At 37.4% G+C, this 24,821-nt stretch overlaps 1 protein-coding gene across 1 annotated transcript; it reads left to right on the forward strand.

The window, feature by feature from the left end:
* The first annotated feature begins 7,589 nt into the window (after window positions 1-7,589).
* LOC120636859 lies at window positions 7,590-11,826 on the forward strand. Its single transcript, XM_039908421.1, has one exon. It carries the CDS (start codon window positions 7,621-7,623, stop codon window positions 11,647-11,649), a length of 4,029 nt encoding a protein of 1,342 aa, XP_039764355.1. The 5' UTR covers window positions 7,590-7,620; the 3' UTR covers window positions 11,650-11,826.
* The last annotated feature ends 12,995 nt before the right edge of the window (window positions 11,827-24,821 follow it).

Raw genomic sequence — 24,821 nt, forward strand, 5'->3', positions numbered from 1 at the left:
GTCTAGATTTAAGAATTAAGGGGGATGGGAGAGATGGGGGTAATAGGTCAGGGTCTAAAGGGGTTACCATCCGTTTGACACGGGAGGACGGGGAGACCAGGCAATTTCAATGTGAACATGCTCGGATGTGGTTTATTACAGTTTAAAAGACTTTTACTTTTAACCAGTTTACTGGGGAGTCTTGAGTACATTATTATGATATTTTCATTTATTTATTTGATGGGGAAAGACTTTTTACCCTTAGCACATTTGCACGCTCGCAGTCGTAGTCGATTTCGCGTATCGAAACAAAACTTTCGGTCTTAGTAAAACTTCTTACTGCAATCGTTTTAGTGTCACAAATCCTGTATTGATTTTTATCCACTTACAAACGTTCCTTTTAGATCTACTGTCTAGGCTGTTGAAGTGTTTATAGGCTTTAAAACAGGGTTTGGATATACATTCAATTTAACTGAAGTATACTGCTACAATACTCGAAAGCAACTGTACCAGCGACGCTGTACTGTATTGCCAGTGAACAAACTTTTACTAAGGGTAGAAACTGTTACTTCCTAAAGTTGTATAATTTTAAACACTAACTCTTTTGATCACATTGTCCGTGCAGTCCTGGCTAGGAATAAGACTGCTCCAGATCTTTCCGTGGTGATGGATGGAAAAGGATGATCACTTGTGATGATGGAGCGACTAAACTGGAGAGCTCTACAGATATTCATGTAAACAGCATAAATAACTTTGATAAAACCTTAAACAATGTTTTTTACGTTCCGTAGTTGTCTGCAAAATTTGTTTTCTGTTATTAAATTATGTGAAAGAGGCATGGTTGTGATCATGAATGTAGATGGGTGTTTTGTCCATGACAGTTGTAGTATACAACACCAGCCTGTTATATCTGCCAATCTATGTGGGTGTATATAGAATGCAGTAGCGTGCATTGAGGCTATGTACAGGGTATGCAGATGATATAAAATGAAGAATTAATGAAAATGAAAATTAAATAAACATTTGCATATACTTTACATACCCTCTATGCACGTCACTGATAGAATGAATGTTTTGTTTTGCAAAAGAGCAATCGATGACTGTCCTACATCAAGCGCAGGAAGTCAATATTGCAAAGTTAGTTAAGTCTAATAATACTTAACATGAACACTGATTTATGGCATAGACGGTTAGGGTATCATTGTCTTAAAGGTATGTTCATTTCAGGATGACAAAGAAGATTTCAACAAGTTTGCGCCTGCCTGGAAGGAAAGCCTGTGGCCCGGGCTCCGAAAAGATCTACGAAACGTGTTGGCCGACCCTTGGAACTCATCCATAGTGACGTGTGGAGCCCTATGAGAGACTCCAGCTGTGGAAATGCAAGGTACTTACTCGCCCTTACTACTAATAATTTTTCTCTTCAAAACTTTAGATATTTATTCAAGAAAATGTGTGAAGTGTAAGATTGCTTTATCAAATAATTATTACGTAAGTGCGTAACATATAAAATGCCTGCGTTTTGATAACATTGGTTTTGATTTTGAATTACCATAGGGGCAGTGTTAAGTGTTTCCTAGAGAAGAAGGGAACAGCTCACCAGCTTACCTTACCGCATTGTACTCAGCAGATGTATTTGAATACCAGAAGCAACACTGAGGAAGTGTGGTCCCGACACACTATTTGTAAAGGAAACCTTTGTTTTTGGATGCATTGCCTATTCATTAATCCCGCAGTCTAGTCTACATAATAAATTGAACGCTAAGAGAAAGTTGTGCATTTTTGTCGGTTATTCAGCGTTACCGATTTATAGAACCATTAAATAAATCCAAGGAAGGTTATTCTGTATAGTAAAAAGCACATTCCTAATGTACTTTTTATTGAAAATAAATGTGCTGACATTGATGAATATCGTAATTCTCGTCTTATATAATATAAATAAATCACATGATTTTTATATGAATTAACAGATGGTGAGTCTGGCGATGACTGCTGCAACAACAGTGAGGTAGAGCAGGCCTCTACTGATGCCGAGTCTTCTGCTGAGGAAAGGCGGAAGAGAGAAAAAACGACGCGAGACGTCGGCGGCGCTATAGTTGGAGGGGAAGTGGCGACTAGTACAGAGGAGTCTGTCAGCTGCCGATCCATGCGCAGTACACGTGGTACACCGCCGACGAAATATGGCGATTATAAAATAGGTATGTAGACCAGAATTTTTGAGAAGCCACAAACATATGTGTAGGCAATAAAGTTATCAAACTCCTCTGGTGGCAAAAAGCTATGAATGTAGAGTATCTGTCACTTTTGGAGAAAAAAGTTTGGAATTCAGTTGATCCACCTGCTGATAGTAATGTTATAAAGTTAGTTTAAGTGGACATACAAATTGAAATGTGATATAGGGAGAAATTTGCGGAAAAGTGGGTTGCGGGAATAATAGTCTTTTCGCAAACTAGTATCTATGTAGAACGTTGTAATAAAATCTAAATACTACCTCTTTTTCTAGAAGTACTATCAGCATTAAAAAGTTTTTGGAATTTATTTTCTTCCTTTGCATAAATTAGGCATAGGTAGGTAGGGACATAATCCCATTGCTATAGAAATTTTGGGGTTTCTGAAATCAAAAAACCGCGACAAGTAGTTTTGGCAGTCCTCTCGTGATGTTAACCTGACACTGCCTAAAGAATTCTGAAGAGACCGAAACAGGTGGAAATCTGAAGGTGTAAGGTCAGGACTATACAGCGGATGCATTACCACCTCCCAGCCAAACTATCTTAATTTTAGCTGAGTGGCTAAAGATGTGTTAGGTCTAGCGTTATCATGATGAAAAACCACACCTCTTCTGTTGATTAATTCCGGCCGCTTTCTCTAAACTTCTTGCTTTAATCTCATCAGTTGTTCGCAGTAGAATTCAGAATTGATGGTCCTGCCTGGTGGTAACAGCTTATAATGAATAATGCCCTTCCAATCCTACTACTACACACACAGCGTCACCTTGTTGCGAGTTAACCCGGGTTTCGCCACAGTCTGTGAAGCCTGATCGGCCTTTGACCGTGACCTTTTTCGCACTTTCTTGTCGTACATGATCCACTTCTCATCACCAGTTCAAAAATGGTTCGGTCATGATCCACTTCTTATCAGCTCCGTCAAAAATGGTTTTGTGGTCAATTCCCAGTTCTTCAGCTACATTGTACCTACTGATTTGCCCATCTTGGTCCACTTTTTCAAAAATGGCATCCATTATATCCGTCATAGGGCTCCTCCTAACCAGAGCGAGGTGCATCTTTGACATCAAAATTTCCGGATTGAAAACGCTAAACCCAAATTTTTTTCGCGGCTTGCGTTGCATTTTTACCTTTTTTGTAGTAAAATTTTAAAAGGTAAAAAGGAATTTCTTCATTAGATTCACTCATCTTCACACATTTTCCTAATTTGATACCAAAACCAGCCAGATACAAATAGTATAGCCAAAGAGATTTTATTACATGTTCATACATACTATAATGCGAAAAGACTTTTTCCCCAACCTATTAGATTTATTAGCTATAAATTTCATAAATAGTTTATAAATAATCGCTTAAATAAGCTTAAGTTATAAAATAAACACTGAAACAAGTATGTACATTGAACAATTTTTAATATTATTTTCTCTTCGTTACAGATTTGACTCTGTGTTTGTGAACGCGTGTGCTGAGTGGACTAATGAAGAGTTCGGTGGTTTAAACATACCCGCCGGTCGGGTCGCGTACGTGCACGGTTCGGTCGATCCGTGGCATGCGCTATGTATGACTACTACGCAGGACAACTACACGCCCGCTATCTTCTTTGAAGGTATATACTCAGTGGCGTGCATAGCCCTTGGACCCAGGGTATGCACAAGGTGTTCAACACAAACATAAAGTAAAATTAAAATTTAGATTTTAGATAGGTATGTCGGTTTATAATCAAATTACTTTACGAAAGTTATATTTTTGATTGATTTAATACTATCGTCTATCTACTGCTAATTGAATAAAAGTACATACCCTGATTTACGTCACAAAATTATGACACACCATTCGGCAGCATTTTCTAAGCACACTGATGATGATAATATTTTTCCAACATATCATGTTTTTAGCGTTTTTATGAAAATTATTAAGATCACAATATCCTTTATCATTCCACACTTTACGTATATTGGACAATAAAACAAAAGGAAAGCAAATTAATCGATTGGTGTGTACAAAGCCGCTTAGCCAAGAATAGTTTTCGTAATATTTATTATTAAATATACGCGTTACTTTATCACCTTTTTTTGGGATATTTGTAACATTGGTACACTCCTTCCTTTGCGAATGATTTCTAATTTTACGATATAAGTAGGGATAGAATTAAAGTTTTCTCTAAGTACTTTTTCCAGGCACACTGAACCCAAACAAAGACCGCACGAATATGCTTTCATTATAAAATGAATGAATAAACTATAAATTAACCTTAACACATTAAACTATCACTGCTCAAACTTTTATAAGTTACTGAATTTATGCACTTGAACCGTTTATTTATCACCAACGCCATACAGCATTGTTCGAAGGTAAACAATAATGGCGATCGAATATGCTAATGATAATATTGCAATCGAAATTAGTCAAAATATGTCTTTAATTTTTTGTAAGTATGGGTACGAACGCTATTTTATTTTGATATGTAAACAATAAATAGAAACCATATTTATTGTTAACTCTCTCACTCTCCAATGATTCCTGGAAAACCTAAATTATTCATTTTTCAAAATTGAGACAGCGTTTGGTTTCATAGATTATTTTCAAAACGAAAGACTAATTCGATAATATTAGATCCTTAATTTTCTTAAAAGACACTAAAAGGTATTTACATTTGTGAATAATGTTTTTAATTCTAAAAAAAGAATAATGACCTTTAACAACAATAACAAACCAAGCAAATCATTTTATTCATAGAAAAAATGAAACACGTAATTAGAGAATAGAGAATTTATGAATGAAACTGTTCACACAAGACCGATGCTAATCTTGTAAGTACAAGCGCACGATTATAACATTACACGACACACACTACTAACTTGCACGCACACATCTAGCAGAACGATTCTTTCTTTGGGCGTGCTTATTTTATTTGATATTTCTATGCAACAGTAGAGGGCGTCATATGTCGAGTGATTCATAATAATTGATTTACCCTGCAATAGATAACATGAGATTTTTACGTGTTTTAAAAGGTAAATGTTTAGCATTTACGGTTAAAAATTAAAATACGCTTTTAGAGATATACGCAGTGTTTTTTTAATTACAAAACTTTAATGGTCCTATCTGAAGGCTCTTTAAGACCCTGAGGGTAGGGTATGCACTGCTTATTTGCATATATGCAATGCACGCCACTGTATATACTAATTATTAACTACTTTTAACTTATTCTTCCTAAGTGGCTTCCGCATTACTGGGTAGGGTAGGTTATTTCTTCTTTCATAGTTCTAACCGACTTCAAATAAAGGAAGAGGTTATCAATGCAGTTTTTTTTTTTTTTTTTTTACTTAGATTTAAGAATACACTATAATATCAACCAATGGATTTCAGAAGCTTTCTACTTCTCCTTAAAAACATTTAACATGAGATTGTACTTTCGCTCTATCTACATTTTCTTTAATACCTATACTTATAATTGAAATGTTCTGACCAAAATTAATTTTAATGAATATGTTGGATTTGATTGATTATTAATGTTGGCGTTGGTGCGTAATAGTTACGCGGATTTGCCTTTAACTGAAGAAAAATAAGTGTTTACAAACTCGACGTAGATATTCTAAGACTCGTAATCTGTCTAGATTTAAGAATTAAGGGGTGTCGGCGCGCTTTACAACCATAGTGTAACGTCAAGTACGCATATAATTAATGTCAATGTCAGTGAACTTTGCGTCATCTGTCAATGTAACTTGTCACACAAAAATATGCAATATCATGCACTTCTTCAAATACAACCTTCGCTGAGGTCACGTTTTTTATTAACTCAAACCTGCATCAAGAACTAGGGTCTGCCTATCGGGCCCTATGGTGTGTCCAATCTAAGGATTGAACATATTTTGGCGACCGTGACAGGACTCTTCAACAGAAGAGAGAGTGCCATCAGCGAAGAAGAGACGCAGCGCTTATCGTCGCCCGGCCAATACAAGATCGCGGCAGCCATCCACGTGTCGGACGATTCAAGATAAGTGCCCGTACATCACACCCATACAACAGAATCACTTTCACCTTCATCCAATCACCCATCCATTTCATTCATCCATCTATATCCATAATCATCCAAGGATCATACACTATTTTTATAGTACTCCACTACGCATGTTTCACATCACTCATTTAAATTTGCATATCACTCATTACATTTATACATTAATCACACTCTTACGTTACCATAATTTTATAGCTCATACAACATAATTAGTACACGCGCGCAATTTAGGACAGTAAATTTGTGACTGGAGACCGATTCGCCGATGCAACGCGAGCGCATCGTTGACTCATTAGTTCGTTGCATTACACGGGCGTAAGCAAAATTGTTATCGCGATTCTTTGTTTTAAAATTACTCAACCACCGTCACATTTTTAGTTTTTGGTAATTCCTGCAATTTAAGATGTCTAACCTTAAAGAATTGATTATAAAACGTAGTAGCGTAAAGGGCCGCGTGACTAAGTTTAAAAACTACATCTCAAAACTCAGCAAATCATCCAGTTTAGACTCTTTACAGATAGGTGAATTAAAGATAAAAATAAACAAATTCGAATGTTTATCTAGCGAATTCAGTGAGTTGCAAGGTCAGATCGAGACGTTAAACTCTGACGAGCTAGAAGACGAACTCGATATTCGGGAAGAGCTCGAGAATGAAATAGATTCTGCCATGTCACTCGCACAAGACATACTAACTCGGTTCTCGAAAAACTTTAATTTTGAAGATGCTCACAGCAGCTCCACGCATCAAGGGTGCGGCGGAAATTCTCAGGGGTTAGGTTTTAAACTCCCTTTAATCCAGGTTCCTCGTTTTGATGGTTCGGCATCCCGTTGGATGCAATTCAAAGAAATGTTTTCCTCTCTTATTAATGAAAATTCAAACATATTACCAATATACAAGTTTCATTATTTAGTTTCTTATTTAGAGGGAGATGCCGCGCGTGTCGTAAGCAACCTTGAAGTTTGCGCCTTAAATTATAACAAGGCCTGGAGTTTATTATGCGAGCGATATGACAACAAAAGGCAATTAATCAATAGCCACCTCAACGCCTTATTCAGCATCTCAACACCTTAAGTGACATACCTACCTTAGAACAATTTCATAAATTTTTAAAGGATCGCGCTGATGTGTTGGAATCATTTAATCAACATAAAATTCAAAACAAGCGTATCACTTCATCTCATGGAGTATCTGGCCCCAGTAGCAATAATAGTTACACCAGGAATTCTAAGCAAAACAAGGTGTTTTCCTATGTTACGCAACCGAGCTCTAATAACAACACTAATAGGTATCGCACTCGCTGTATAGTTTGTAAGGGTGATCATTTTATTTACACTTGCCCTTCCTTTTTGGCCAAATCCCCTGAACTTAGGATAGCTGAAGCTCAAAGACTTCAACTTTGCATGAACTGTCTCCGATCAACCCATAAAACCCGGGACTGCTTAGGTGGAACCTGCAGGGAGTGCGGGAAACTCCATGCCACGATTCTTCACAGGCCTACAAATCAAGAACCTGCTACACCTGCACAGGGTTCGAGCGACACAGTCGCAGCTCAGACCGCCGTCGAGGAAATAAGCGTGAATATTTCTAGACAGCCAATTTCTCACGTTATACTATCCACAGTTAGCATACGGGTTACGAATCCTAAGAACTCAAAATCTGAGATTATCCGAACACTTCTCGACAGCGGAAGCCAGTCCAGCTTCTTGACACAACGAGTTAAGGAGAGGTTAAATTTAGAGGCGATACCTACAGATATCAACATTATAGGTATAGGTAATAACACAAATAATTACGTCACTGAAAGATGTTTTGTTCAAGTCAGTTCATTACACAGTGACTACAATACAAATTTATCGTGTTTTATTATGCCCGAGTTGACCGGCAACATACCAAAGGCTTACATAGATCGTAAACAAATAGATATACCAAATCATATCCAGCTAGCTGATCCCTATTTTTATATCTCTGGACCAGTCGATGCTATTATCGGTGCTGACCTATTTTGGGAGGTCATAGGGAACAACATTCAATGCTTAGGCAAAAATCGCCCATTCATTTGTAATTCAAAATTCGGTTGGGTTATTTCAGGTCCAATTTCATTAAATAACAAAATCAAACATACACATTGCAATTTCGTATCAAGTAATTCATTAGATGATCGTTTAGAAAAACAAATATCAAAATTTTGGGAAATAGAAGAGATGCCCAAGCGGTCTCTATTGAGTGACAGCGAGAGGGCATGTGAGCAGCATTTTCAGACTCATACCACTCGCCTCGAGTCAGGTAGATTTTGTGTCAGGCTACCTCTGAAGGATTCACCCTCAGTTTTAGGAGACTCATTCAGTCAGGCAAAGAAAAGATTCTTGAATCTTGAAAGGCGGTTTCGCAAACAACCCCATTTAAAACAGGCCTACGCTGCCTTTATAAATGAATATATAGACCTAGGTCATTGCTCAGAACTTTCTAGCTTCACACCACGATCAGACTACTTCCTGTGTCATCACCCTATTTTCAAAATTAGTGAATCTACCAGTTTGCGTGTAGTTTTTGATGGAACAGCGCCCTCTAGTAGCGGAATTAGCATCAATAGTTTGCAGCTTATTGGGCCGAATATTCAAGATACTCTTTTTGCAATCATATTAAGATTTCGATTTTACAAATACGTTCTTACTGGCGATATCGAAAAGATGTTTAGGCAAATCTTAATTAATGAGCACGATCGAAATCTTCAGTTAATCTTGTGGAGAGATGATGAATCCCAACCATTACGTGCACTACGACTAAATACAGTCACATATGGGTTCGCCAGTGCTAGTTTCTTAAGTACTAGATGTCTGTATCAGCTAGGTGAAGAGTGCCCGGATGAAATCATTAAAACAATTATCCAACGGGATTTCTACTACGATGATCTTTTAACTGGCGCAGATACAGAAGCGGAAATAGTACATATTTTAGAATCCGTGCAAGCCACTCTTCAAGCGGGGTGCTTCAATTTACGCAAATTCCGATCAAACTTACCTAGCATTTTTCAAAGTACAAATTTAAACTTAGAAGACAATCTTTGTCTAAGAAATTCTACTAGCGCTTTGGGGTTAGGATGGAATCCTAAAACTGACATGTTACATTTTTCATGTCAAGTTCCATCCGATAAAACTAACATCATTACTAAGCGGCAAATCATTTCCAGTACATTCAAGGTTTTCGATCCATTAGGGTTACTTTCTCCCGCAACTATTCAGGCCAAAATATTGATACAAAAATTATGGATTCTCAAGGTAGAATGGGATCAACCCGTACCCACTGACATTCTTAAAGAGTGGAAGCGCATACAAGAAAATACAGACATATTATATTCAATACAAATTCCGCGATACGTAATCAGCAAAGATAATGTTACAATCGAACTTCATTCGTTCAGCGACGCATCTATGTTCGGATACGGGACATGTATCTATGTAAAAACGATCGACGCGTACGGTAGGTCGAGCGTTCAATTATTGTGCGCTAAGTCGAGGGTAGCGCCTAGCGGCAAGCCGATGACGATTCCCCGCCTCGAATTATCGGCGGCGCTCCTCGCTGCTAAGCTCTGCGCGTCCTGCCTTACGTCTATACGTGCACCTATAGCCAATTGCGTACACTGGTGCGATTCAAGCGTTGTACTCGGCTGGATTAAAACCAGTCCGACCAAACTAAAAATGTTTGTCGCGAACAGAGTTGCAGAAATATGTGAAAACACACAGAGTTCATCTTGGCGTTACGTACCTACAAATTTAAACCCGGCAGATCTTATATCTAGGGGCATAGACGCAAATCGTCTACGAGATTCCACGCTTTGGTGGAACGGTCCTGAGTTCCTACTCCAGGAGCAACATAATTGGCCTACTTTAAATTCGAATATAGTACAAGAGCTACCGGAATTAAAAGTGCACTCAAGCATTATTGAACCGAATTTAATTATATTTGAAAATCATTCAAATTTAACAAAATTAAGTCGTTGCTTTTCGTACGTATTAAGATTCATACACAACTGCACACATCCGAATTCAAGGCGTACTGGTAATTTAACTACTATAGAATTACATGAATCATTCACAAGGCTTGTTATATTTAGTCAACTGTGTTCCTTTCAAAGAGAATATACTTGCCTGGCAAATAAATCACCAATAAATACAAAGAGCAAGCTCTTATCACTTTCGCCATTTCTCGACGAAAATAAAGTCATGCGTGTAGGTGGACGGCTCGATTCATCTACATACAGCTACGAAAAGAGACACCCGATTGTATTAGACGGGAAACATCATTTTACCAAATTATTATTTCGCCGCGAGCACTTGCGCCTATTGCATGCCGGACCTCAGGCATTACTTTATTCGGTCAGAGAAACAGTCTGGCCACTGGGGGGAAGATGCCTGGCAAGACGCACGGTCCTCGAATGCGTACTATGCAGGCGACATCAAGGTCGAACTTTGAACCCCATGATGGGAAATTTACCATCACAGCGGGTGATGCCTGCCTTTCCATTTCATACTGTCGGTATCGACTTCGCGGGTCCGTTTCAGATGCTGACTAGAAAGGGTCGAGGTGCAAAAACGATTAAATGCTATTTGTGTTTGTTTATTTGCTTCCGTTACAAATGCGTCCACTTAGAAGCCGTAACTGACCTTTCCAAGGATGCACTAATTTTAACCATGCGTCGCATGATATCCAGACGCGGGAAACCAGCCCAGATTTTCAGTGACAATGGTCGAAACCTGGTTGCCGCAGCTAGGGAAATTACAGAATTTTTGAAAACAAATCCCGTCATATCTGACTTCGCAGCTGACAACCAAATTAAATTTTCTTTTTTACCGGCGTACGCCCCTCACTTCGCAGGCTTATGGGAAGCAGGCATAAAATCTGCCAAGCACCATATAAAGAGATACATAGGAAATAACAAATTAACATTTGAAGAACTGAGTACACTCTTTGCGCAAGTGGAGGCTATCTTAAATAGTCGTCCCTTGTATCCCATGTCTTCCTCTCCTAACGATATGCTCCCTCTATCCCCAGGGCACTTCTTGATCGGCCGGCCGCTGACAAGTTTGCCGTCGCCGCAGATCGAAGACATCACCAGCACCAGCAGTCTTGACCGCTACGCGAGAATCGAGAGCATAAGGCAGCAGTTTTGGCGTCGGTGGCAAAGGGAATATATTAGCGAGCTCCAGCAGCGCACCAAATGGCGCACTAATAAGGACAAACTACACGTCGGAGACCTCGTCATTCTACAAGACGACAACCTCGCTCCACTTCACTGGCGTATGGGCAGAGTGGTAGGATTATTTCCTGGCCCTGATGGCATTTCAAGAGTGGCGGAAATAAAAACCACTAGAGGAGTCGTCAGAAGAGCTTTGACTCGGATTTGCCCTCTTCTTTCGGAAACTTCATCTTAAACACCCTCGGTGTTTCAGAAGGGGGAATCATGTCGGAGCGCTTTACAACCATAGTGTAACGTCAAGTACGCATATAATTAATGTCAATGTCAGTGAACTTTGCGTCATCTGTCAATGTAACTTGTCACACAAAAATATGCAATATCATTCACTTCTTCAAATACAACCTTCGCTGAGGTCACGTTTTTTATTAACTCAAACCTGCATCAAGAACTAGGGTCTGCCTATCGGGCCCTATGGTGTGTCCAATCTAAGGATTGAACAAGGGGGATGGGAGAGATGGGGGTAATAGGTCAGGGTCTAAAGGGGTTACCATCCGTTTGACACGGGAGGACGGGGAGACCAGGCAATTTCAATGTGAACATGCTCGGATGTGGTTTATTACAGTTTAAAAGACTTTTACTTTTAACCAGTTTACTGGGGAGTCTTGAGTACATTATTATGATATTTTCATTTATTTATTTGATGGGGAAAGACTTTTTACCCTTAGCACATTTGCACGCTCGCAGTCGTAGTCGATTTCGCGTATCGAAACAAAACTTTCGGTCTTAGTAAAACTTCTTACTGCAATCGTTTTAGTGTCGCAAATCCTGTATTGATTTTTATCCACTTACAAACGTTCCTTTTAGATCTACTGTCTAGGCTGTTGAAGTGTTTATAGGCTTTAAAACAGGGTTTGGATATACATTCAATTTAACTGAAGTATACTGCTACAATACTCGAAAGCAACTGTACCAGCGACGCTGTACTGTATTGCCAGTGAACAAACTTTTACTAAGGGTAGAAACTGTTACTTCCTAAAGTTGTATAATTTTAAACACTAACTCTTTTGATCACATTGTCCGTGCAGTCCTGGCTAGGAATAAGACTGCTCCAGATCTTTCCGTGGTGATGGATGGAAAAGGATGATCACTTGTGATGATGGAGCGACTAAACTGGAGAGCTCTACAGATATTCATGTAAACAGCATAAATAACTTTGATAAAACCTTAAACAATGTTTTTTACGTTCCGTAGTTGTCTGCAAAATTTGTTTTCTGTTATTAAATTATGTGAAAGAGGCATGGTTGTGATCATGAATGTAGATGGGTGTTTTGTCCATGACAGTTGTAGTATACAACACCAGCCTGTTATATCTGCCAATCTATGTGGGTGTATATAGAATGCAGTAGCGTGCATTGAGGCTATGTACAGGGTATGCAGATGATATAAAATGAAGAATTAATGAAAATGAAAATTAAATAAACATTTGCATATACTTTACATACCCTCTATGCACGTCACTGATAGAATGAATGTTTTGTTTTGCAAAAGAGCAATCGATGACTGTCCTACATCAAGCGCAGGAAGTCAATATTGCAAAGTTAGTTAAGTCTAATAATACTTAACATGAACACTGATTTATGGCATAGACGGTTAGGGTATCATTGTCTTAAAGGTATGTTCATTTCAGGATGACAAAGAAGATTTCAACAAGTTTGCGCCTGCCTGGAAGGAAAGCCTGTGGCCCGGGCTCCGAAAAGATCTACGAAACGTGTTGGCCGACCCTTGGAACTCATCCATAGTGACGTGTGGAGCCCTATGAGAGACTCCAGCTGTGGAAATGCAAGGTACTTACTCGCCCTTACTACTAATAATTTTTCTCTTCAAAACTTTAGATATTTATTCAAGAAAATGTGTGAAGTGTAAGATTGCTTTATCAAATAATTATTACGTAAGTGCGTAACATATAAAATGCCTGCGTTTTGATAACATTGGTTTTGATTTTGAATTACCATAGGGGCAGTGTTAAGTGTTTCCTAGAGAAGAAGGGAACAGCTCACCAGCTTACCTTACCGCATTGTACTCAGCAGATGTATTTGAATACCAGAAGCAACACTGAGGAAGTGTGGTCCCGACACACTATTTGTAAAGGAAACCTTTGTTTTTGGATGCATTGCCTATTCATTAATCCCGCAGTCTAGTCTACATAATAAATTGAACGCTAAGAGAAAGTTGTGCATTTTTGTCGGTTATTCAGCGTTACCGATTTATAGAACCATTAAATAAATCCAAGGAAGGTTATTCTGTATAGTAAAAAGCACATTCCTAATGTACTTTTTATTGAAAATAAATGTGCTGACATTGATGAATATCGTAATTCTCGTCTTATATAATATAAATAAATCACATGATTTTTATATGAATTAACAGATGGTGAGTCTGGCGATGACTGCTGCAACAACAGTGAGGTAGAGCAGGCCTCTACTGATGCCGAGTCTTCTGCTGAGGAAAGGCGGAAGAGAGAAAAAACGACGCGAGACGTCGGCGGCGCTATAGTTGGAGGGGAAGTGGCGACTAGTACAGAGGAGTCTGTCAGCTGCCGATCCATGCGCAGTACACGTGGTACACCGCCGACGAAATATGGCGATTATAAAATAGGTATGTAGACCAGAATTTTTGAGAAGCCACAAACATATGTGTAGGCAATAAAGTTATCAAACTCCTCTGGTGGCAAAAAGCTATGAATGTAGAGTATCTGTCACTTTTGGAGAAAAAAGTTTGGAATTCAGTTGATCCACCTGCTGATAGTAATGTTATAAAGTTAGTTTAAGTGGACATACAAATTGAAATGTGATATAGGGAGAAATTTGCGGAAAAGTGGGTTGCGGGAATAATAGTCTTTTCGCAAACTAGTATCTATGTAGAACGTTGTAATAAAATCTAAATACTACCTCTTTTTCTAGAAGTACTATCAGCATTAAAAAGTTTTTGGAATTTATTTTCTTCCTTTGCATAAATTAGGCATAGGTAGGTAGGGACATAATCCCATTGCTATAGAAATTTTGGGGTTTCTGAAATCAAAAAACCGCGACAAGTAGTTTTGGCAGTCCTCTCGTGATGTTAACCTGACACTGCCTAAAGAATTCTGAAGAGACCGAAACAGGTGGAAATCTGAAGGTGTAAGGTCAGGACTATACAGCGGATGCATTACCACCTCCCAGCCAAACTATCTTAATTTTAGTTGAGTGGCTAAAGATGTGTTAGGTCTAGCGTTATCATGATGAAAAACCACACCTCTTCTGTTGATTAATTCCGGCCGCTTTCTCTAAACTTCTTGCTTTAATCTCATCAGTTGTTCGCAGTAGAATTCAGAATTGATGATCCTGCCTGGTGGTAACAGCTTATAATGAATAATGCCCTTCCAATCCTACTACTACACACACAGCGTCACCTTGTTGCGAGTTAACCCGGGTTTCGCCACAGTCTGTGAAGCCTGATCGGATTTGACCGTGACCTTTTTCGCACTTTCTTGTCGTACATGATCCACTTCTCATCACCAGTTCAAAAATGGTTCGGTCATGATCCACTTCTTATCAGCTCCGTCAAAAATGGTTTTGTGGTCAATTCCCAGTTCTTCAGCTACATTGTACCTACTGATTTGCCCATCTTGGTCCACTTTTTCAAAAATGGCATCCATTATATCCGTCATAGGGCTCCTCCTAACCAGAGCGAGGTGCATCTTTGACATCAAAATTTCCGGATTGAAAACGCTAAACCCAAATTTTTTTCGCGGCTTGCGTTGCATTTTTACCTTTTTTGTAGTAAAATTTTAAAAGGTAAAAAGGAATTTCTTCATTAGATTCACTCATCTTCACACATTTTCCTAATTTGATACCAAAACCAGCCAGATACAAATAGTATAGCCAAAGAGATTTTATTACATGTTCATACATACTATAATGCGAAAAGACTTTTTCCCCAACCTATTAGATTTATTAGCTATAAATTTCATAAATAGTTCATAAATAATCGCTTAAATAAGCTTAAGTTATAAAATAAACACTGAAACAAGTATGTACATTGAACAATTTTTAATATTATTTTCTCTTCGTTACAGATTTGACTCTGTGTTTGTGAACGCGTGTGCTGAGTGGACTAATGAAGAGTTCGGTGGTTTAAACATACCCGCCGGTCGGGTCGCGTACGTGCACGGTTCGGTCGATCCGTGGCATGCGCTATGTATGACTACTACGCAGGACAACTACACGCCCGCTATCTTCTTTGAAGGTATATACTCAGTGGCGTGCATAGCCCTTGGACCCAGGGTATGCACAAGGTGTTCAACACAAACATAAAGTAAAATTAAAATTTAGATTTTAGATAGGTATGTCGGTTTATAATCAAATTACTTTACGAAAGTTATATTTTTGATTGATTTAATACTATCGTCTATCTACTGCTAATTGAATAAAAGTACATACCCTGATTTACGTCACAAAATTATGACACACCATTCGGCAGCATTTTCTAAGCACACTGATGATGATAATATTTTTCCAACATATCATGTTTTTAGCGTTTTTATGAAAATTATTAAGATCACAATATCCTTTATCATTCCACACTTTACGTATATTGGACAATAAAACAAAAGGAAAGCAAATTAATCGATTGGTGTGTACAAAGCCGCTTAGCCAAGAATAGTTTTCGTAATATTTATTATTAAATATACGCGTTACTTTATCACCTTTTTTTGGGATATTTGTAACATTGGTACACTCCTTCCTTTGCGAATGATTTCTAATTTTACGATATAAGTAGGGATAGAATTAAAGTTTTCTCTAAGTACTTTTTCCAGGCACACTGAACCCAAACAAAGACCGCACGAATATGCTTTCATTATAAAATGAATGAATAAACTATAAATTAACCTTAACACATTAAACTATCACTGCTCAAACTTTTATAAGTTACTGAATTTATGCACTTGAACCGTTTATTTATCACCAACGCCATACAGCATTGTTCGAAGGTAAACAATAATGGCGATCGAATATGCTAATGATAATATTGCAATCGAAATTAGTCAAAATATGTCTTTAATTTTTTGTAAGTATGGGTACGAACGCTATTTTATTTTGATATGTAAACAATAAATAGAAACCATATTTATTGTTAACTCTCTCACTCTCCAATGATTCCTGGAAAACCTAAATTATTCATTTTTCAAAATTGAGACAGCGTTTGGTTTCATAGATTATTTTCAAAACGAAAGACTAATTCGATAATATTAGATCCTTAATTTTCTTAAAAGACACTAAAAGGTATTTACATTTGTGAATAATGTTTTTAATTCTAAAAAAAGAATAATGACCTTTAACAACAATAACAAACCAAGCAAATCATTTTATTCATAGAAAAAATGAAACACGTAATTAGAGAATAGAGAATTTATGAATGAAACTGTTCACACAAGACCGATGCTAATCTTGTAAGTACAAGCGCACGATTATAACATTACACGACACACACTACTAACTTGCACGCACACATCTAGCAGAACGATTCTTTCTTTGGGCGTGCTTATTTTATTTGATATTTCTATGCAACAGTAGAGGGCGTCATATGTCGAGTGATTCATAATAATTGATTTACCCTGCAATAGATAACATGAGATTTTTACGTGTTTTAAAAGGTAAATGTTTAGCATTTACGGTTAAAAATTAAAATACGCTTTTAGAGATATACGCTAAAGATTTTATTTTGTACGCTATGCGCCTCGCGCGCGCTGGTTGCGCTGTCGCCTGTCTAGCGACAATTGACCTAGAAGTTTGGCCGCTCATTACTAGATGGCGCTTTCATATATTTTTTACTTAGTGTTTTTTTAATTACAAATTTTAATGGTCCTATCTGAAGGCTCTTTAAGACCCTGAGGGTAGGGTATGCACTGCTTATTTGCATATATGCAATGCACGCCACTGTATATACTAATTATTAACTACTTTTAACTTATTCTTCCTAAGTGGCTTCCGCATTACTGGGTAGGGTAGGTTATTTCTTCTTTCATAGTTCTAACCGACTTCAAATAAAGGAAGAGGTTATCAATGCAGTTTTTTTTTTTTTTTTTTTTACTTAGATTTAAGAATACACTATAATATCAACCAATGGATTTCAGAAGCTTTCTACTTCTCCTTAAAAACATTTAACATGAGATTGTACTTTCGCTCTATCTACATTTTCTTTAATACCTATACTTATAATTGAAATGTTCTGACCAAAATTAATTTTAATGAATATGTTGGATTTGATTGATTATTAATGTTGGCGTTGGTGCGTAATAGTTACGCGGATTTGCCTTTAACTGAAGAAAAATAAGTGTTTACAAACTCGACGTAGATATTCTAAGACTCGTAATCTGTCTAGATTTAAGAATTAAGGGGGATGGGAGAGATGGGGGTAATAGGTCAGGGTCTAAAGGGGTTACCATCCGTTTGACACGGGAGGACGGGGAGACCAGGCAATTTCAATGTGAACATGCTCGGATGTGGTTTATTACAGTTTAAAAGACTTTTACTTTTAACCAGTTTACTGGGGAGTCTTGAGTACATTATTATGATATTTTCATTTATTTATTTGATGGGGAAAGACTTTTTACCCTTAGCACATTTGCACGCTCGCAGTCGTAGTCGATTTCGCGTATCGAAACAAAACTTTCGGTCTTAGTAAAACTTCTTACTGCAATCGTTTTAGTGTCGCAAATCCTGTATTGATTTTTATCCACTTACAAACGTTCCTTTTAGATCTACTGTCTAGGCTGTTGAAGTGTTTATAGGCTTTAAAACAGGGTTTGGATATACATTCAATTTAACTGAAGTATACTGCTACAATACTCGAAAGCAACTGTACCAGCGACGCTGTACTGTATTGCCAGTGAACAAACTTTTACTAAGGGTAGAAACTGTTACTTCCTAAAGTTGTATAATTTTAAACACTAACTCTTTTGATCACATTGTCCGTGCAGTCCTGGCTAGGAATAAGACTGCTCCAGATCTTTCCGTGGTGATGGATGGAAAAGGATGATCACTTGTGATGATGGAGCGACTAAACTGGAGAGCTCTACAGATATTCATGTAAACAGCATAAATAACTTTGATAAAACCTTAAACAATGTTTTTTACGTTCCGTAGTTGTCTGCAAAATTTGTTTTCTGTTATTAAATTATGTGAAAGAGGCATGGTTGTGATCATGAATGTAGATGGGTGTTTTGTCCATGACAGTTGTAGTATACAACACCAGCCTGTTATATCTGCTAATCTATGTGGGTGTATATAGAATGCAGTAGCGTGCATTGAGGCTATGTACAGGGTATGCAGATGATATAAAATGAAGAATTAATGAAAATGAAAATTAAATAAACATTTGCATATACTTTACATACCCTCTATGCACGTCACTGATAGAATGAATGTTTTGTTTTGCAAAAGAGCAATCGATGACTGTCCTACATCAAGCGCAGGAAGTCAATATTGCAAAGTTAGTTAAGTCTAATAATACTTAACATGAATACTGATTTATGGCATAGACGGTTAGGGTATCATTGTCTTAAAGGTATGTTCATTTCAGGATGACAAAGAAGATTTCAACAAGTTTGCGCCTGCCTGGAAGGAAAGCCTGTGGCCCGGGCTCCGAAAAGATCTACGAAACGTGTTGGCCGACCCTTGGAACTCATCCATAGTGACGTGTGGAGCCCTATGAGAGACTCCAGCTGTGGAAATGCAAGGTACTTACTCGCCCTTACTACTAATAATTTTTCTCTTCAAAACTTTAGATATTTATTCAAGAAAATGTGTGAAGTGTAAGATTGCTTTATCAAATAATTATTACGTAAGTGCGTAACATATAAAATGCCTGCGTTTTGATAACATTGGTTTTGATTTTGAATTACCATAGGGGCAGTGTTAAGTGTTTCCTAGAGAAGAAGGGAACAGCTCACCAGCTTACCTTACCGCATTGTACTCAGCAGATGTATTTGAATACCAGAAGCAACACTGAGGAAGTGTGGTCCCGACACACTATTTGTAAAGGAAACCTTTGTTTTTGGATGCATTGCCTATTCATTAATCCCGCAGTCTAGTCTACATAATAAATTGAACGCTAAGAGAAAGTTGTGCATTTTTGTCGGTTATTCAGCGTTACCGATTTATAGAACCATTAAATAAATCCAAGGAAGGTTATTCTGTATAGTAAAAAGCACATTCCTAATGTACTTTTTATTGAAAATAAATGTGCTGACATTGATGAATATCGTAATTCTCGTCTTATATAATATAAATAAATCACATGATTTTTATATGAATTAACAGATGGTGAGTCTGGCGATGACTGCTGCAACAACAGTACCAGAAAAACCGAAGAAATAAATTCCTTGTCCTCGTGATTCGATTCTGAAATGGCGTCGATATCTAATAATTTCTGTATACATTTATTAAATGCAAATAATTCCTTTTTAGATCTTACAATAGTACAAGCCCAATCATTGCGAATGGGTTGTGAAACAAAAGGAATCTTATAGCCCTTTAACCAGTCTAATATAAGCGGGTCACTAGTTATATTCCCCCATTGTTGAAAGAAATATGACAGTCGCCCCGCATAACGTACCTCGTGGTCAATGCTCAAAACCGCTGCTGTCTCTGACGCCGCGGAGGAGGTGGAGGGCTGCGGCGGTAGTGCCGCTGGCGGCCCTGAGCTGACGCTGGAGTTGGTGCTGGCGCTGCACGGTCCTGCAGTCGTTGTTTCCCCATATAAGAACGTGCTGCTATTTTCCGATATGGGGTCCGTTGGTTTAAAGACTTTGGGACTGATGTAGTTGACGTAGCATTTTTACTCAAAAAACTTGTCTTCGGTACGACTTTTAAAATTTGTTTAAAATTAATACCTTGAGCTGTCTTTAACTTCTCCGACATGTTGTCACCAAAGAGATATTTTTCAGGTAATGTATCCATAACGATGTCTTTCATCTTCTGGTTTATCGAACTTAAAATAAGCATTCTTCGTCTTTTCGTTTCGAGCTGGTATACATCACATAAAATGCGACAAGCATCACTTAAATGTCTTAATAATATCGATTTTGTGTCGATATGTAACTTTTTGGCTGGGTCACTTATTATAGAGTCGACAGATTTACTAAGTGCTGACAATGCAAACCCGATCTGTTTTTGTTTATGAAAAATAGAAAAGTCTTGTTTTACTAAACTTTCTGCTAGTGCTACTTTTACTTCAGGATTGAGAATTGGTGGTACCAGTGTTTCTAAATTATTAGGTATAGGATATAACTTTACCAAGTCTCTTTTGATATCCTTTTTAAGCCCTCTTTTCAAAATGTCTTGCCATCTTGTGGTAATATCCTTATGGATAGGAGGTCCGAGTTCAGTAACAAGTTCGGGAACATCACCTAACAATGAAAGTACTGACCCATCCAACTCGAGGTCATTATTCCCCTCGATTTCAGAGACTGCTGAATCGGCACCGCCGATCTGCGAAACTGCTGGTATCTCAACAGCCGCCTCAGGCCGTGTTATGTCCTCCAATGATAACACGATGTCTGGACGTCGCTCTGTGACATCATCAAGAGTGTCGAACAAATCCGGTAAAGCCTGGTATAATATGTCATTCTTCGTCTGGCTGACATCTGTAAACGTCCCCACGTTTAGACTTTAACATAGGTTACAAGATCACTTCTACTGTAAAAGTAGGTAGGTAGGAAAAAAATAAAAAAAAATAAAACCCATACTGTGCATAGTATAGCATAGCATAATTATTATGAAGGAGTAAACCAATTAGCGGAGTCTCACATCATGATAACATCTACCTAATATTCCTCAATAAGATAATTATGAAGGAAGAATCCCAAAAGCGGAGACTCACATCATGTATACAGTTCTTATATAGGTACTCTGGTTGCGTAAATATGAAGGAAGAATCCCAAAAAGCGGAGACTCACATCATATGTTTGGATTATTTTCACTTTCATAGCGTAAATATGAAGGAAGAATCCCAAAAACGGAGACTCACATCATATAAAATATAAACTTACTATTATTCTCGTCACTCGAACTACTAGAAGGTAGACGCATTATACGTTTCCTCGCCGGTGTGTTCGACAATTTTTCTTCCAGTTTCCTTATCTTTCTAAGAATCTTCGCTTCCCTCGCCTTTGTTTTCCTTTTGCCCATCGTGTATTATATAGTTTCACTTTTATTTTAATACTAAAATGTAACAAATAAAATAAAAAAAAAAAACGTGCGGAGGCCCTGAGCACGAAAATGTTAATGATTGATGGTAGGGATGTCTAAGTGAGGGTGGGAAAAATATAGTGATACCATACGAAAAATTGTTTTTTCCCTACTATGAATAACGTGAAGGCTGATAGCTAGAGAGTGTTGCTACAATAAGTAAAACCCCAAATCGCTAGAATGAAGCTTGTGAAGCATAATCTTTATTACTCTTATTATAAAATTTTAGCTGTTTATGCGCGTGTCATATAAAACTCAACTCAAGGTAAATTTTCACGGTGTGAGGGCATTTATTTGCATAAAATTAAATTTGTCAATGTTGTTTTTCGCGATCTATTGAGCAGCATTGTCACATAATAATACAGGAATTTTGTCTCGAGAATAACTTTACGTGAGCTTAGAATGTACTACTGTACTGTATGTAATGTTTCCATTGTAGTCTTGAGCAAAATATTTACAGCACTGTGATAATAAAATATCTTTTGTGCGAAGCGGTCAAGCGCGAGGAAGATTCTTTCGTTTAATTTTATACATACATTATTATACAAGTACCTACATACAATTTTGTAGAATTTACAATGAAGCCCGTCTCATTCGCTATAAAATAGCCAAAGTGACTATGAAATATTTTATTTTTTATAAATTATTATGAGCTAACGGCAAAAATGTTCACAAAGAAGAAATTTTCATGTATGAAACATAATTTAAGTATTTTATGAAAGAAGAAGCGAGAATTGAAAATGTGACGCTTTTTGACAAATAAAATACAAAAAGAAATTGGTAAATGAAAGAGGAAAATGCAAGATAATATCAAGAAACGGTATGCAATAAATTTGTTGCATTTCATTTCTTCGAAGTGTTTACAAGAATTGTTTCGAATTTTTTTCGTTGTTTCTTTCTAACGCGCTGGCTACGGGACAAATCGCGTCACGCGACAGGTATGGGTAACCATATAGCAAGCCGCGAAACCGATCGACTCTATCTGTGGCATGCTTGGTATATTTCTATACATTAGAAAAAGCTACTCAACACTCTACACACTAATTTTGAATTTTGATTTTTACAACGTCGTACCCAACTCAGTATTTTACTACATAAACTTACAAAGTCAAAGTCAAAAATATCTTTATTCAAGTAGGCCCACAGGTGGCACTTTTGATGCGTACATAAGAACCACACGGTAGTGAGATGATGGCGATAACCACATTCGTAAACTTAAAACTAAAGCTACGAGGGTTCCAAACGCGTCCTGGTCTAAGAAGAAGCCCACAACAAACTTAGCCGGGTGTTTTTTTTTTTTTTTGTTATCACCATCTCACAATGTCATTTTAAATTATTAGAAGAGCAACCTGGTTAGAGCAATAGTTTACACCCAAGCTTTTTTATCGTTTACGTAGTCCTTTATACTATAATAGGACTTTTCTATAAGCTTACGTTTAATACAAACTTTGAACTTTTTAAGAGACATCTCCAAGATGACAATTGGTAGTTTATTGTAGAATTGTATGCAATTTCCTTTAAACGAATTATGAATTTTATGTAACCTAGTATATTGCACTGTAAGTTTATTCTTACTTCTAATGTTTAAATTATTGCAGTCACATTTTTTCTTAAATTTAGAAATGTTTTTATGAACGTACATTAAATTTTCAAATATGTGCTGACTATACACTGTCATTATTTTAAAATCTTTAAATTTATCTCTCAATGACTCTCTCGGACCCATTTTGTAGATAGAACGAACAGCCCTCTTCTGCAGCACGAAAATAGTGCTAATATCAGCAGCATTACCCCAAAGTAAAATTCCATATGACATAATGCTGTGAAAGTAACTAAAATATACCAGTCTCGTAGTTTCTACGTCGGTCATATGTCGTATCTTCTTTACCGCATAGGCAGCAGAACTAAGCCTGTTCGATAAATTATTTACATGAGGGCCCCATTGAAGTTTAGAATCTAACGTTATTCCTAGAAAAACTGTCGTATCCTCCAGTTTCAGTTCCTCATTATTAAGTAGTACAGTGGTTTTCACGTGTTTAACATTAGGTAAAGTGAATTTTATACACTTGGTTTTTTTTCCGTTAAGAACCAAATTATTAGCTTCAAACCACTGTACCACTTTAGCGAGAGAGTTGTTTACGTCGTCAAAAGCTAGTTCAAGTCGATTTATTTTAAAAGTCAGTGATGTATCATCGGCAAACAGAACTATCCCGTGTTTATCCTTGGCAAGGTAAGGAAGGTCATTAATGTAAATAAGGAACAGAAATGGTCCTAATATAGACCCCTGTGGGACACCTATTTTCATAACTGATCCATAAGACCGTTTTCCATTCACGTCGACTTTCTGAATTCTATCGCGTAGATAGTTACTCATTAAGTCTAGAGCTACACCCTGAATTCCATAGTGGTGTAGTTTCCTAACTAACGTTTCGTGTTGAACACAATCAAACGCCTTAGATAAGTCACAGAACACACCAAGTGCATCACGTGACTCCTCCCAGGCTTCAAATATGTTTTGTATTAGCTCAACACCTGCGTCGATTGTTGAGCGAACCCTTGTGAAACCAAATTGCTTAATATGAAGTAAATTATACTTATGAAAATGGTAAAGTAATTGATTTAAAATGAGTTTTTCAAAGATTTTACTGAAAGTGGGTAGTACGGATACTGGTCTAAAGTTAGTGGGGTCAGAAGTACTACCCGATTTAAACAATGGAACTATTTTACTAAGTTTCATTAAGTCAGGAAACACACCACAATCTATACAATTATTAAATATTAAGGCTAAATCGGGTGCAACAATATCAATTAATGATTTGACAACGTTTACGGAAATGCCCCACAGATCATTTGTTTTTTTATTAATTAATAATTTAAAGGCTTTAATAACGTCAGAGCCACTAACATGCGTGAATTTAAAAGAATGGTTACACTCAGGCACATTTTCCTTTAATAGAGAGAGAGCCATATCTGGTGAAGAGTTTAATGATTCTGTTGTGGAGACGGGAATGTTGGTAAAGAAGGTTTCAAAAGCAGTAGCCACCTCGAAATCTGTTGTTAAGGCTTTATTATCTACATTAAGTTTAAAGTTAATATTTCGTGGTGTTACTCTTCCCGT

Source organism: Pararge aegeria (genome assembly GCF_905163445.1).
Source record: "Pararge aegeria chromosome W unlocalized genomic scaffold, ilParAegt1.1 SUPER_W_unloc_5, whole genome shotgun sequence".
Lineage (NCBI taxonomy): Eukaryota > Metazoa > Arthropoda > Insecta > Lepidoptera > Nymphalidae > Pararge > Pararge aegeria.